This window comes from Formica exsecta, unplaced genomic scaffold (genome assembly GCF_003651465.1).
Source record: "Formica exsecta isolate Colony F162 unplaced genomic scaffold, ASM365146v1 scaffold122, whole genome shotgun sequence".
In the NCBI taxonomy this organism is placed as follows: Eukaryota; Metazoa; Arthropoda; class Insecta; order Hymenoptera; family Formicidae; genus Formica; species Formica exsecta.
In genome coordinates, this window is record NW_021848556.1 from 1,654,110 (window position 1) to 1,670,390 (window position 16,281).

General features: G+C 35.4%; 2 protein-coding genes across 3 annotated transcripts; one reads left to right on the plus strand and one right to left on the minus strand.

Moving 5' to 3' along the window:
• The first annotated feature begins 7 nt into the window (after positions 1-7).
• LOC115245595 (CB1 cannabinoid receptor-interacting protein 1-like) lies at positions 8-8,718 on the plus strand. Of its 2 annotated transcripts, none has more exons than XM_029824001.1 (2): positions 8-1,132; positions 7,303-8,718. In XM_029824001.1, exons 1-2 carry the CDS (start codon positions 953-955, stop codon positions 7,639-7,641), a joined length of 519 nt encoding a protein of 172 aa, XP_029679861.1. In that variant the 5' UTR covers positions 8-952; the 3' UTR covers positions 7,642-8,718. The 2 variants fall into 2 exon arrangements, with proteins under 2 accessions (XP_029679861.1, XP_029679862.1); XM_029824002.1 differs by having other exon boundaries at positions 19-1,128; positions 7,317-8,718.
• A 454-nt stretch (positions 8,719-9,172) lies between these two features.
• Positions 9,173-14,246, minus strand: LOC115245587 (RNA polymerase II-associated protein 1). Its single transcript, XM_029823982.1, is given in 10 exon segments — positions 9,173-9,866; positions 9,869-11,028; positions 11,123-11,226; positions 11,427-11,703; positions 11,788-11,947; positions 12,080-12,249; positions 12,397-12,898; positions 12,975-13,677; positions 13,745-14,076; positions 14,171-14,246. Coding segments are annotated over 9 exon segments (3,486 nt in total). The 5' UTR covers positions 14,006-14,076; positions 14,171-14,246; the 3' UTR covers positions 9,173-9,717.
• Between the last annotated feature and the right edge of the window lie 2,035 nt (positions 14,247-16,281).

Consider the following 16,281-nt stretch of genomic DNA (forward strand, 5'->3'; position numbering starts at 1 on the left):
GACAAATTTATTTCAAATAGCATCCCACATCCTGCTATTTTATTATTTTATTCTATTATGGTAATTTGGATCTATGATTATGGAAATTTTTCTTATTTACCAATTACTTACAAATATTCTAATATCCATGCCATTATTCTGATTAATCCTAGTAATAATCCTTGTTTAGAAAGCTGCAATTCTTGTCCTCCCTGCCCATGTATTATGTATGCATTATACATCACATAAATAATAGCAATTAGGAAAGCATGACTTTGATGTATACAGTGTCCATACATAGCGTAGTTGTCAAGTAAACGTAATCGATGGCCACGAATATTAGAAGGCAAGTTGAACTGTTCATTTATATACCTTCTATCGACATATTGATATTCTAATTTAGACAAAAATAATTGCATATTGATGAGTCAAGCATTATCCAAGAATTTTAGAGCACGCTAATTTAAATTTATTTTTATCGCAAATTTCTTTTAGATTTATTTTTCTTGCAAATTTTAGATTGTTATAATTTAAGTCTACCTTCTCTTGCTTATAAATGCTAATATTAACATCCCATGCACGTAGAATACCTTCGTATCCTCAAACCTCCGTCCATCGCTGCGGGGAGCTTAATGCTGGTCGATCTTTTGGGGAAGATCTGCGTCAGTTGTCAATGCGAGAAGAAGGAGGAAAGCCGCCGAGTCTTGGGTCGCAAACGTCAAACCGTTGCTCGCTAGATCAGTGAGCGTCGCGACGCCCGCGGCGCAGGTTGCACCGTCTCCTCTTCTTGCAGCTAAGCCGATAGTACGTACCGATGCGTCAGACATGCAGACATGATACCGCGTGTTGTTTGATGCGTACGCGAGCCACTTAGCATCTTCCTTTCTTTTTTCTTTCTTTATCTGTCTGTGGGACACCCGCAGACTTTGCACAACACCGGGCGATTATTATGGGGCATTTGAGCGGCGGTTAAATGGGGGCCGATGGACATTTTCGTGTGACCTTGTCCCTGAGGAGGGAACCGGGCGCTGGTCCGGTCTACTGTAAGATGGAGACATCCGCCAGATTCCGGCAACTGAAGACGGTGAAGCTAAGCTGCGAGGCGACCTACCGACTCGACATCAGCTTCAAGCCGCCGCAACTACTGCAGTGGGTACAGTGAATATGCAATTAATAATATATATGCACATTCATGCATAAATTGAGTGATCTCAATCGAGAGACGTTTTTTTAGAGGGATGGTAAGAGGCTCTCGCGTAATTTCGATGGCGAATGATTAGATGAATTGGATTATTGGATTATTGGATTATTACGGTTTCAATTAAAAAAATAGATGTATGTAAAGATTTACTGAGTTTATCAAACCTGGATATTGTATATTTGATGATATAATTTTTGTTATATTTTTTGATAGATTAGTTTAATCGTTTCTTATTATAATTAAAATCTAACTAACTGTATTAATAAAATCTCAATATATCATACATGAAATATATTGATGTTTTATTACTATGGTTAAATATTTATTATAATAAAAAGTGATTTCAGCTAATCAATCTAAACAAGTGGCACGAACCCGAATATAATTTTATTATAACGTGAAATTATATTCGACTTTATTAGGGATATATTGAATAACCATAGGAAATATTATATAACTACCCTCTAAAGGGGGCTATAAACTTGTGCGAAAAAGTTGCATTTGACTAATAGCAGTTTATCAGAAATTTATACGATCATCTTGAGCGCGAAGACGACGCAAGAGCTGGCGATAAATTTCAACACGTTCTATGCTCTAGGGACGAGGACTACGACTTCTTACTACATACACACACACATACACACACACACACACATATATATATTCGGATATAGAATCACTAATAATGCCAACTTAGCCATAATACCGAAGATAAATACGATTACCGAACGCGCGTGTAAATGCACATTTATTCTTTCACGAGTTCTTAACGGACAAAAAAATTGCCATTCTACGCAATTTTAAAAGTAATTTACCCTATTATGAGTAAACCCCTAAACACGTCAACACTTTATCAATATTAGTGGATTTTGTTTTCTTTTTCTTCCAGGCATAGAAATAAAATCTTTACAGAGATCTTCAGATATGTTTTTTTATTATTAGTTTCGAAACTAATTGTAAATATAATTTAATTACATTTTTCTTGCCATTCAATTTCTATAAAAATTAATTTTTTAAAAATTGAAACGCATTAGATTGTTAGAAAAAAGTCCGCAATAAATAATTTGGACTTCATCCAATAAACTTTTATAATAAACCTTTTAAAAAAAATTGATCCAGAAAATTATATATATAAGAACCTCAATTAAAAGTCCATTTGAAACAATTATGCTATCGCGAATGAAATAATTTCTTGCTTGAAATAATTTCTAAGCAAGCAAATATATATCCAGATATTTATCGAGATTGATGAGATCTGATTTTTGTGAGAGGTGAGATTAATGCAGATTTATTAATTTTACACACACAAATATTCTGTATGTTTGTTCTAGTTTATATGTATATAACATTATATTGTAATGTAAAAGTTTCCTCGAAATCGAAACTTACGAAATACATGTAACAAACCGGGTTACGCTTGAATTGCGCAAAGCATGCCGGGGGCTTAAAAGGTCGAACTCGAAACTGGAGGAAAGTTGGAGCCCGCAGTTAAAATCGAATAAACGACAACAGAGTCGGCGAACCAGATACAAGCGAATTGATTCACACACAACTAACAAGTATCGACCTTTATCGAGAAGAGTCGCCTTTACAATAGGACGAAACTCCGTTACGTGATTATTTCAGCGTGAGGTAATAAATTTCCGCATGTAATTTCTAATAAATACAATCCTCGAATCGGTAACGACACATTAGGGGGCTACCAGCTTTAATTGCGTGCGAATGCACCAGCTGTAACGACCCCTTGAGGGGGCGCGAGAAAAGTACACTAGTATTATTGCCTTGAACTGCAAAACTTATTTCAGCCTCAGAGAATCGATCGAGTGATTCTACACGGTGCTCGCGCTGCTTATAACTGGCTCTGGTACACTTGCCCCGACTAATGATCTACTCGCCGGGATCGTCTTATCGCGGAAGCGCCGAAACAACATGATGGATGCGTCTTTTGTACGCTGCTGCAATCGTGCAAACCTCCGCGTAATAGATACGTGTCACGGAATTGAATTCAACCGAGTTTGAGTTTTATTACCGTATTATTTATTGCGATATATATATCCCCGCGTTAATAAGAGAAGCGTCCGATAAATATCGTGTAATTACGGCATCAAATAGTAATTACATGCGGAGAATATGCGATCGCTTGTACGCGAAATGATCCGAAAAATGTCAAGGTCTACCGAGAAAACTAACGCCAAAAAAAAAACGATGACTTAATTAAAACTTAATTTTAATTAAAACGAAATATCGTTTATATTTGTAATCCATTTGTGATTTTCGACACAAGAGACTCGGGACGCGAAATTCGAGACAATAATGACAAATAAGAAACTTGAGATTGAGTATACGTTAAAAGGGAGATGGAAACTATTGAGTAGAATTTTCGGGATAAAATTGTAAGAGATTTTATCATGATAATCGAGCTTAGGTCTTTCCTTCTCTTTTTCAACTGTCATCTCAACATTTCACAATGATTTATAACAGACAGACGCGATTACGCGACTTACACGCGTTGAACACGAAATCGAATATGGAGATGAAGATGAATGCGCGGCGCGCATAAATATTTCAGTTATTCCGAAATGCAATCACCGCAATACGATGCCGGAAGTGTCCGCGTGATCTTTGAAAAGTCACGAAGGTTTGCGTGCTGGTGCGGCAGAAATAGAGCAGTTTCCCTGGTTTTTTTTTTTTTTTTTTTTTTTTTTTGACAATAGAAAATCCCGTCGATGGAAAATCGGATTTTCCTTCCCGACGCTATCGCCGAATCTCGTGGAATTTTAAGCAGCTGCCCGCCTCCGCATTATTAGTCCGAATCACGCGATGCATCCTCACTGTACGGCCCGCTTTTCGATTCTAGTCGATGATAACAGCACGATAATTGTAACTATACGTCCCTTGACGCAAATAATCGAAAATAGATTATTAACGGTTGATTTATTCCACACGTTATTATTTGATTACGTATTCTATTAATTATTCTTCTACCTGCCGAATAATTAATAGAACGTACTCATATCCATCCCCACTATGCGCTACTTCTTCTTTAATGCAACGATTAAACTTTCGCAGTAAGCGCCGGAAAGTTCGCCGTCCTCATTTATTCGCTATAATATTCCTCCACGGACGGAAGTAAGGCAAGAGGACGTGAAATGTGAACAGACCGACGAGCTTATGATGTTACGAGTCGAGTGTTGCATTTTTTACGAACGATAATGCTACGTCGACCGTGCGCGCTTTTGTCGTGCCCGCGACTGCAAATCCGTCCCGGTTTCGTTCCGGCTCATTTCTTATTTTAGGTGCGCAGCACCTGCACATGCATCTTTAATGTCTAAGCCTGGCAATGTATCCTATAAAACGTGTGTCTGCTTAAACCCCGTTTAGACTCTCGAAATATTACATTTTCAGTGGAATTTTTCTGTAGGATAAAATTGTCCTCGTGGAAACAATAAATTTTTTTTTTTAAACGGTATTTATATACTTATATCTTGATATCTTTTTTTTACTAATTATATAATTTTATTATATAATTATAGTAATCGTAATAAGCTGTGGAGGTGTGCGATTTTCAAGGGAATTGCCTCCACAAAAACTAAAACATACAGATTCCTTCTCATTGCTTTTCTTATCATTAGATATATCTCACGTTCTCTTTTATATGCGTATAGGACTCTAACAGAACTTGTCTGCGTGTAGATAATGTGTTGATTCCTGCCACACGACAGTTATTTATCTCTAAAAACGATAAACAGATACACGCGACTGATACGACCACAGACACGCAGATCATTTGCACGCACTCGTCGTTGCATTCTTGTAAGCTCTAAAAATAAAATCAATCAAAACTTGAGTCAAAGAGTACGCCTCGTTTCCATATGAGAAACTAGACCGGCACGTTCTAAAGATATATGGACCTGTCGAGCTAAGGATCAAAGCATTCGAGAATACACAACTCGACAAGGTCTACTGACGTAAGATCCAAAAGTGCCATACCCAGGCAGGATTCAAGGATATAGAAGTGCGCAAAAACTGATGCAATCGATGTATGATTATTTTACATTGAAAATCATATGAAATCGTCCTGGTCGGAAAAATGTCAGACTTTTAGTTAATTAAAACGACTCTAGTTTGCGTCGAGAAATTAAAAAATACAACAAATAGTAATTTCAAGTATTCTTTGCGTGCAAATGATCTGCGTGCCTTTGGTCGTATCAATTAGCATGTTATATTATATTTATTGTCATTCTATAAATTATAAACTTGCGCGTTTTTCTGCGAAGCCCGGCTACTTTGAGTTATCACAATTAATTAAGAGCTAACGGTATTTATATACTTATATCTTGATATCTTTTTTTTACTAATTATATAATTTTATTATATAATTATAGTAATCGTAATAAGCTGTGGAGGTGTGCGATTTTCAAGGGAATTGCCTCCACAAAAACTAAAACATACAGATTCCTTCTCATTGCTTTTCTTATCATTAGATATATCTCACGTTCTCTTTTATATGCGTATAGGACTCTAACAGAACTTGTCTGCGTGTAGATAATGTGTTGATTCCTGCCACACGACAGTTATTTATCTCTAAAAACGATAAACAGATACACGCGACTGATACGACCACAGACACGCAGATCATTTGCACGCACTCGTCGTTGCATTCTTGTAAGCTCTAAAAATAAAATCAATCAAAACTTGAGTCAAAGAGTACGCCTCGTTTCCATATGAGAAACTAGACCGGCACGTTCTAAAGATATATGGACCTGTCGAGCTAAGGATCAAAGCATTCGAGAATACACAACTCGACAAGGTCTACTGACGTAAGATCCAAAAGTGCCATACCCAGGCAGGATTCAAGGATATAGAAGTGCGCAAAAACTGATGCAATCGATGTATGATTATTTTACATTGAAAATCATATGAAATCGTCCTGGTCGGAAAAATGTCAGACTTTTAGTTAATTAAAACGACTCTAGTTTGCGTCGAGAAATTAAAAAATACAACAAATAGTAATTTCAAGTATTCTTTGCGTGCAAATGATCTGCGTGCCTTTGGTCGTATCAATTAGCATGTTATATTATATTTATTGTCATTCTATAAATTATAAACTTGCGCGTTTTTCTGCGAAGCCCGGCTACTTTGAGTTATCACAATTAATTAAGAGCACTTGAAATTTTAGGGCAAACTTTTATTTAGACTAAATGACAAATTCCTATTTGAACATCTTTGTTTTGATTTGATATCACAATTCTATTATCTTTGTAGATCGTTATTTTTAAGCGCTACAAACACAACACACTTTTATAATGAGTTGACTTATAGAACATGACTGATATACATAATAATCGTCAATTACGTTTATCTTGACGTTACGCCAGGCATGGGAAAAATATTACACCAAAGTATATACACATGTGGCAACATGTTTTGCAACATGGATTGTGTGCCATGCAAAAGATCTACTTTCGCTTCTAAAAAAAGAAGAAGTTTTACTATGTCGTGAAACCCGTCTCAACTCATTTCAATCATCACTACAATCGTATCCGTTCGAACTTCTGCCAGCTTTCTCACTTTTCGCAGATAATATATGCCAAATAAACAAATAAAATATTCTTTTAAACATAAATAAGCAGCCTTGTCCAAAAAAATGGGTCACATAAAATGCTAGCGTGAGAATATACAATAAGAAAACTTTTCTTGACGTTATAAAGACATGCACACATCTAGCGTGCGCTTTAAAAGAAATGTAGGAAACTCAATCGATTTTCTTTGTCTTCCTATTTCTTAACTTTATATATAATTATTTTAAGCTATAGTTCTTTAATAAAATATTACATTGAGAAACAAAAGGATATATATATAATTCACAAACTTTTACACAAATATGTTTAAAAACTCGATTTTATTTTAATACAATTTTAATTTAATTTATATAAGGATTATTTTATAGAATTCTCAAATTTAATGCAATTTTCTCTTTCTCTCTATAAAGCATATATATACTTATGAAATTGGAAATAATTCAAAAATAATATGTGAATATAATTATGAAGTCAATTCGTGTATAAGTTTTAAAGACGTATTTTTTTTATATAAAGTAGAAACTATATTTTTTCTAACAGATTTTCTGTTCCAGATCCCTGAGTATCGGTGGGAAACCGGTGGAGGCGATCGAACGCGCAAGGGACAGCACGGCATGTGCCTACAGCGCTTATCACAGCACCAAGGATATCTCGGCAAGCACGCGCGGCCACCGGGAGGACCTGCCGATCGCTATGCGAGTACTCGGCTCCGGCTACCTGACCACATGCCTGCAGATCAAGTACTATCGGCTGGATGATCAGAGCCACTGCGAATGGGGCGCCAGATTGCACTGTATCGAGCTCGATTGCTCCAGCGTTGAAGGACATCTCGTTACGGTGGACCGGGAAACCTACAGAAAGCTCGGCATAGAGTCTTAACGAACGACGGATGTCGTCATCCTTACGATATGTTTGTTATATAGGCGATGAGAAAACCCGACGCCGCGCCGCAATCGATGTTTGCTGAAGTTGACACGTAATCTGAATAATACTCTACATTCGTAAACACTCCGAGGACTGAGGACTCTGAATAAAAATAAAGATAGATAAAATCGACTGAGTACTGGTGACGAGACTATCTAACATATTTTCCATCTGTATAAGTTTTAATAAACTAATTCTCGGTTAATTGTGTACGAAACAGGAGTCTGAAAGTTTTGCCCAGGATTTTGACACGTTAAAAATAGAACTTTTGGGATAAACGAAATCTATTAATGAAGATGGCAGATTATGCTTGATAAGCTTCGTTGAAATAGTATATTTTTAATTCAGTAGAATAAAGATAAATCGCGTAGAAATTTCGCGGAAATGTTATCATGATAGACGGATAATTGAGATTGATCGTTGCCAGTTGGCAAACAACATTGTATCGCTACGATGTGGATTGAGTTATACAGAAAATCTAAAACTGATTTTGCGCGCTGCTCTCTCTCTAAAATATATTATTAAAAATTTTAAATCAAGCAAATTAATCCTTTTTCTTCTTTAGGAATTAGTAACGGTATAAAAATTAAGGTTTTTGTTTCCTCTTTTATACAAATATTTCAAGACCTCGTATGTCTGTGCATTAATTGCATTGCAATCAATATGTGGTATATAACTGCATTATTATATATAATTTTATATCGAATAAATCATTAAGAATTTAAAGTCATGTTGGAAGAAATAATTAATCACGTAATTACGTAATTACGCGTTTTTGATCGATATTTAAGCTCTTTAGCGAGAGGTCTTTGTCGCAAGAATTAATGAAAACAAAAGCTAATGCAAGCATATCGATAACTTGGATACTTAAGTATCGATATATATATACATACTACGTATCGAACGTGCGTCATCGATTGTGGATTAATATCTAATTGAATCAATCGCAATACGCCGTGGTACGTGCATAGAACGACATGTTTTCCAATCGAAAGAAAAAAAGAATTAGCGGCGCGGTGTCAGCTTTTGTAACTGTACGATTAATTGAATCAATCGCAATACGCCGTGGTACGTGCATAGAACATGTTTTCCAATCGAAAGAAAAAAAGAATTAGCGGCGCGGTGTCAGCTTTTGTAACTGTACGACAAAATGCATTTTGCGCATTGTTAACGCTATAACGTTCGCTTGAGCGTTATTTTTCTCATATATGAATTAATTTTAGCCTCTTTTTTTCATATTCTCGCACACAAAAAATTGAGGATTTTTATATCGAGAAATCTATCTCGTTAATGCGAGATTCGATGGATTTAGAACACGCGATAAACATAGGACACATACTGTCCGTGAATTAATTTTAGAAGTATTCTCAGATGCATTGCTATAGGAACTCGACGCACCTTAATACTCGAAAACTTTCGGCAATCAGCAAAGTGACCAATTAACGTCTCTAGACTTACTGTAATTATGCAGGTTATTTCTATTCTCTTTTTTTCACTACTTGTTCAATGTATTTTATTAAAATTGTGTAAATCTACTTACTGTATTTACACGCAATATATGTATATATATACAACCGATGAGATATCTGTACTTTCTAATTTCCATTGAAATAAATTCTATAAAAAAATATAAATCACATGTTACACATGAATTTAATTACGAAGTATCCAATTATGATTATTTAGAAATCCTAATGAATAAATTACATTTAGTAAAAAAAACTCATAAAATCATAATAATTATATAAAAAAAACTAACGGCATATAAATATTTTTAACAGGACAATTATTTTGATAAATAATTCACGTTTTTTTCATCATTTTCATCGAAAATAACTGATTGAGAGTCTTACCTAAAGTCTTACATAAAGAAAATGATAACTGGTGAACTATGAAAGACGATATTGAGATCTTCATTTAAATATCAAAGATTTAACAAGATATTCACACATATATAATACACATATAAGTCACATCGTTCTTGCATTCATCTTATATTATCATAACTGCGATGGTTCGTAATGCAGCAATCTATCCGCGATATCTCTGTTCCTCAACTTCTCCATCTGTGTTCGCATTCGCATCGCCAGTTTGTTCTTGCGCCTTAGATACATCGCCGAGTGATGTAGCGCGATCGTGAATGGAACCGGACACCAGGTCTCTCTGATCGCTCCGCGAACCAGCGCTGTGATATAACTATCTATGAGCGACACGTCCTCCTCCTCCGGATAGAGATAATCCTTTAGGGACAACAGCAATTTTTCCGGCGGCAATCTCAGGTATCGCAACGCGGCCGCATGTTCCGACCACAATAGTTTCCGATAGTGCGCATCATGTCGTTGCGCCACTGGCACCAGCAGCGTCGCAGCGAAGTTGTCATCGCCATATGAATTCGAGCAAAATTGCTCGCACAACGCCGTAAACAGATCGGTGAAGGAGCTCAGTCCCGGCAGCTCCGCCTGGAAGTCCAATTGTGCATGGCATTTCGTCAACAGATTCGACAAGATCTTCGTCAGCAATACAGACACGTCTTTGTCCAGATATACCGTGTCGCAGAGATATACTAGTATCAGTCTACTGAATCGCAAAGTGGGTGACAGCTTTCTCGTGAGATCGGGTAAGATTAACGCCAAGCTCAGCACCGTCAAAACGCTGTCTTTATCCTCCGGCTGAAACCTAATATCGCTTTTACATTTGTTGTATATGTGAACAAGCGGTAAAAAGAGCCAATCTTTTGGCATCGCTGCCTGATTCCAGTCGCCGTTTGGAACGATGTATCTCTCGTATAGCGACGCTGCATCGAAGCGTAAATTTATCTTAACTTGATCTGCCGTGGCCGATGCAGTCAAATCTAATTTGGTCAATTCATTGATGATTATTTCCAAATTCATTTTTTCGTTGGACAGCGCGATCTTGAGGAGCTCCCTCACGTGATCTGTCGTGTCCGCGGGCAAAGTCGACACAAGTTTGATGGCAATTTTCCATATAATTTGCGCTGTCTGATTATTGATTGTATTCCCCAGGAGTGACGCCGCTTTTACCACCGTTGTCAAGAGATATAATTCCGTTCGGCTGTACCATGATCTTTCGAAACTCCAATTGAACTTCTCCAAGTCCCGTATGTATTTGGAAAAATTCGGGTGTCCGAGTATTGCGCGAATTTCCGCTATGCGAGAGTGGTTGTAAAACGTTTTCAACATTGATGCGAAGAACGGTATGCACGAATTTACCGACACAATCGGCTGCGGCTCTCCATTTTCCGTGTAAACGTCCAAGCTTGGTAGACAAGACGGTTCTCGATCCGTTGCCGGGTTGCAGTTACTCAATAAATTCGAACTAGAACTGTAAAAGATAGATACGTTAAATGTTGTTCTTCTTTTCTGTATAAATAAAACAATATTTTTCTTTCGATATACGAAAGAAGAAATAAACTTACCGAAGTCTCGAGAAAACGTGTTCGTTGAATATACACGTTGTTTCGAATGCGGATGTGTCATCAACGGCGCATAAAGTCTCCGCCATCAATTTCATAACACCCCACTGAAATTTACAACACTTTTACTTTTTTGCTCATTAGATTATTTCGCAGTTCATAGTATCGTAATAGTATTAAGATAATAACAGTATTGAAAAGTATTAAAAGGAAACACATAGAAGATAAAATATATTATTGAAAACATTTTATGTTTAGGAGATTAATTATTTTTTAAATTAATAAATAAATTAATAATTATGCTTACTGTTGCATTGGATACTGATGAGAATTGAGTATTCCATTTCTTTAACAGTGTAGATATGTTCGATCGCAAACTTCTTTCATGACTCGCTACAGCAATTAACGCCGCAGCGCGTTCGTAGGCCAATTCGTTTTTGGACGTGTTTTGAATATCGTGATTACACAACAATAGCTGTAATTGTGATATGAGAGCACCCGCGACACTTTCCAGTCCTATTTCGTAGTGTAACAATATGCGCCAGAGTCGCAGGCTCTCGATGCTGAGATGTAAGTCATCTTTCCTAATGAAGTACATTAAATTTTTAATAAAACAAAATAATAAACGCGCGCATTATATATATAAAAATATACATAAATAATCTTACCCCGTCTCGTTATTAACATATGTTAAGATGGTGTGGATAACTTTGAAGTTATTCAATTTCTGCGCGACGGGCTTTTTACCATATGTAACAAGAACGCGACACAGTTTAATTGCCTTAACTAAGGGGATTCCGTAAACGTTATTTATTGCCTCCTGCATTGCTATAAGAAACAAAATCTAAGTTTTCAAATTATTTCAAAATTATTTATTCGGAAACAAAATTTTGAATCAAATTTATTTGAAAATGATAAACTGTCTACATTAAGTATTGAAAAGAATTTAAGTCACCATACCTAATTTGTCTATAGACAATGGCATAAAATTTTTGATGATAGTATCTAACAAGTACGGCGTGGATGAGATATTTAGCGCCGTCGTGTGCGAGTATCTCGCAAGGCGAATAAGTATCTCTAAAGCACATGTTACTCCGACAGGTGGTGGATGCATCTCATTTAGAATGTATCTACAAACAGATTACATTCCTAAATTATCTTCCCCATTTTAAGTGCTTAAAAAAAAAATCATAAAACCACTAGATTTATAATGTTTCCAGCATTTAAATAAAAAAGTATTATCAAGTACATATAAATTAAAAACAATAACAAAGTACCTAATCCGCAACAGGAAATCGGATCTCAATAATGCAGCCACCGCATCCAACTGCGCCAACTCGTGATCCTTTAGGCTACTCGTGTCCTTTTCCTCGAGTTGGGGCATCAAGCTTGGTTCCGCGTATCCGTCGAATCCGTGTAGTCTATCCAGACATATCTCGTCTGCCTCACTGACCAAGAAAGCTCTTAGCGCCTGCAAAGTCGCTGTGACTACAGCTACGGATGTGTCGTCCAACGAGAATCTCAACAGCAATAGAATATTCTTTTGACTTAATGCGGTCAATGGTGAAGGATGCAGAGCTTTGTCATATCTGCCCTCATGTGTCTTCTCCATGACATTAGCTAGGGTCGTAAGGGCTTTACACCGTTGTTGTTGAATAGAAGATCTGCTAAGCTGTAGCAACTCTTGAAGGGAATATCCAGGACGTTCAGGTTCTTCTCCATGATGGTGAAGTCCCTTGTCTGAGGTTAAGCTCTCATCTTTGTATGGCAATAAGAGGCCTTAAAGAGAAACAAATATGAGAAAAGGTATCGTATCAAAATGCTATAGCAGAATAGATATATATGTAGTATTAACCATTAAAATCAAATCTTGCATTGTATTCTTCATTTGTTGCAGGTTCGTCTTTTTCTTTCTCCATCAAATCTTCCATCCACTTCAACTTTTCTGGTTCAGGTGTATCCATGTGCAGCCATCCTTTCTGTTTGCTTGTTTCTAATATCTCTTTGGATGACTTCGGTATGCTGATTGTGTCATCCTCGTAGTCCATGTTTATATCATCCTCATTCAAAGGATGTTTTGTCTTTTTATCATTAGATACTTCTACATCCATTGCTGTTTCTTTTCCGATTAAAACACTTGATGTATTATTCCCCATTTTTGTATCATTATTATCATTTGAGGAAAGTTTCAGCTTCTTATCAATGAATACTTCTGTATCAATTATTGCTCTATCTGCAAGTGACATAGTTTCTTGCGTATCTTCTGCAATCAAACTTTTTCCGCATTTTTTCCTATTTTTAAAAAATTGTACTAATTTAGAATCTAGAGTGTCCTCAAGTATCTTCTTTTCTTTTAGTATTTCTGCTTCGCTCATTTTAGCTAGCTTAGCCAAGTTTTCTTGATGAATCTCAATAGCCAATTGATCCTTTGTTACAAAACTTGCTTCTTCCTTGTTATGATGTAAAGATTCATTCCTTTGAACTTTTGCTAAATCATCTCTCACAGATTTCAGTGTTGAAACATGTTGCCGAAATAAATTCTGCTTATTACTGGTATTCTACAAACAAAATAATATAGTTTATTGAAAAACAGCAAAAACAACATGCTTTAGACATATAACATACTTTTTTCGTAAGTTCGATATCGTCCAATTTAAAAACCGTAGGGAATCCAAGTTCATGTTCTACAGTAGAAACACAATTGCTGTTGAACTTGTATTTTTCATTAAACTTTCTCTCCACAATATTTCCAAGCATACTATTCGACGGTGTTATAGGTATATTCTGTACCATATCTTCCAGCTTCCTCTTCGATGTTTTCTGAATTTTATCCATGACAGCAGGGTTTATCAACTCACCACTGCCTTGTGAGCTTTCATTAGCCATTTTTGAAGGTTATTTTAACCTCTATCTTTTATTCTTTGCAACAATTTTAACTTTATATCATAGCAAAAAATCTGCAAAATAAACGTTAATTATTACAATTTTTTAAGAAGTTATATTATTGTGACATAACATCTGCGAAGATTATCGTTATTGCGTACAACGTACAACTTGTCTTATTTCGAGTGATGTAGTGATTCATTGCGCTTCAACAGCTTGATGGAAACCATTTTACGGTACGTTCGAAAACAGCACCCGAGCATCGTTCTATCTTTGTTCAACTTTTAGTAAATAACAAAGATAGAACGACGCTTGTGTGCACACGGGTGATATTTCCGAACGCAGCCTTAATGTTTTGAAATATCGCGCCATTTTTCAATTACAAAACAAAACGATAGATTCCGTTCGATGTAATAAAAGTTTCGCGGCGTCTGATCAATCAATTCGACGAAATCTTTATTAGATAAAATGTATTTAAATTCCTTTTGTCTGCTTTTGTCCTGATTAATCAGACGATTCAAAAATTTTCGTTACGTCAAATAAAACGCAGTTTACATCACTATTCGAAGGAAAGCAACCGGCAATTTTATTTAAAATGTTTGAATCGATTATTCGAGTGTGTTCAAGTATAAATAATATATTTAATTTAGTGAGAGAAAAGAAATATATTTCACGCTTATATATATATATATATAAAGAAAAAAGAAGAAAAGAGAGAATAGAGAAAAAATGGACTTGACTGATAAATTATTTTATTTATCTAGGCACGATACACTGGAACATGACGGTATGCAATTACGCATCAATCATCGCAGTCATATAAATGCGCTAAATATAAATGCACAAGCATGCAAAAATCTCGGTAGAATAATTAAAATAATTTCATTCAAATTATTGGGCAATGACTATCGTGCCGCGTTCTTAGAGCCTAATATAATCTTCGCGTTATACACAAAATAAATACAGTTTGACACACCTCTTTCTCATCTTTTTGCTTCTTAAATTAAATATACAATTTTTTTTACAGAAATTAAATTTACATAGGTTATACACAAATTAAAAGTTGTACAAATGAAGAGAAACGATTTTGTCACTTGTTCTCGAAAGTATCTCAGCATAAGTTCAGAAAATAGATTCAAGCAACAAGCTACCATGCCATAAATAGTCTCACAACTATTTTCACGTATTTTCCTTTGAAAATGTTAAATCAATCCTTTGTCCACTCCCTTTTATTTGGAAAAATACACAATTTCGCCTATATACATATATTATATATCGGAATAGGTGATTGTATATGTTTTCGTTTTTCTTATAAGTATATGTACATCATATATGTTTATATAACGCTGTAATTTTTTAAATATATATAGTTGCGATAGAGAGAAATAGAAATTTTATAATTGGAAGAAGAGTCGAAGTGTTTTTCCTTCTCTGTAAAGTATCTTCATAATAATTTTGTTGCATCTAGAGAGAGATGTAATATAAATTCTGAACTATATAAGATCATAGGATACTGAACAGTGAAATATTGTTTCCATAGAATTACATGATGGTTTATCTTCTAGCAACAAAATATTATAAAAGCTCTGCTATCTGTTTCTCTGCAAAGCAACGCATATTCGAATCTTTAAACATTTGAAATATTATTACAAAATTAAACTTGAAACACATCCTTAAATACGCATTAAACAATAATACAATGCGACGATTGTTTTTTTTTTTTTTACTCCGGCAAACTCGTACGCTTCGTAAGTGGTTTACAAATACATAACAACATATTTTCCCGAATGAAAGTAGTCGCATGATGAGACAGTTTTTATTTACACAGTCACATATATTTACACTAATTACAAGTATATCTCACATCATCCATATAGTAATTTGTTTAGAAAAACCAATATCTGCGTGGAGACTTCTATCATAATTCATTCGCAGTCTCGTATTTGTTGCATGTGAAAATGCTCAGTCACGAAAGACAAACTCAGTGGTATGACATTGGTGTTACATTACTTATAGTTGACAAAGAAAAAAAAAACTATTCTGCACATAACACAGCAGTTTCTTTTTTTTTGTCAAATTATATCGTATTAATTATAAGATAGAGCAAAGGGAAAGAAACGACGAGAGAAAACGCGTTCCGTTCGCGAAAATTGCTCTTTCTCTCTTTTTCATTACAACATTTTAGGGAATAGATATAAAAATCTTGCTACAATTATATATAAACCGATCTCTATGGTTTGTATCAATTGTATAATTGAGTCAACTTTTCTTTAGCTTGT

Coding starts and splice junctions, on each gene's coding strand:
- LOC115245595 (XM_029824001.1), top strand. CDS start 953: ATGGGGGCCGATGGACATTTTCGTGTGACCTTGTCCCTGAGGAGGGAA. Junction 1,133..7,302: donor CGCCGCAACTACTGCAGTGG/GTACAGTGAATA, acceptor TTTTTCTAACAG/ATTTTCTGTTCCAGATCCCT.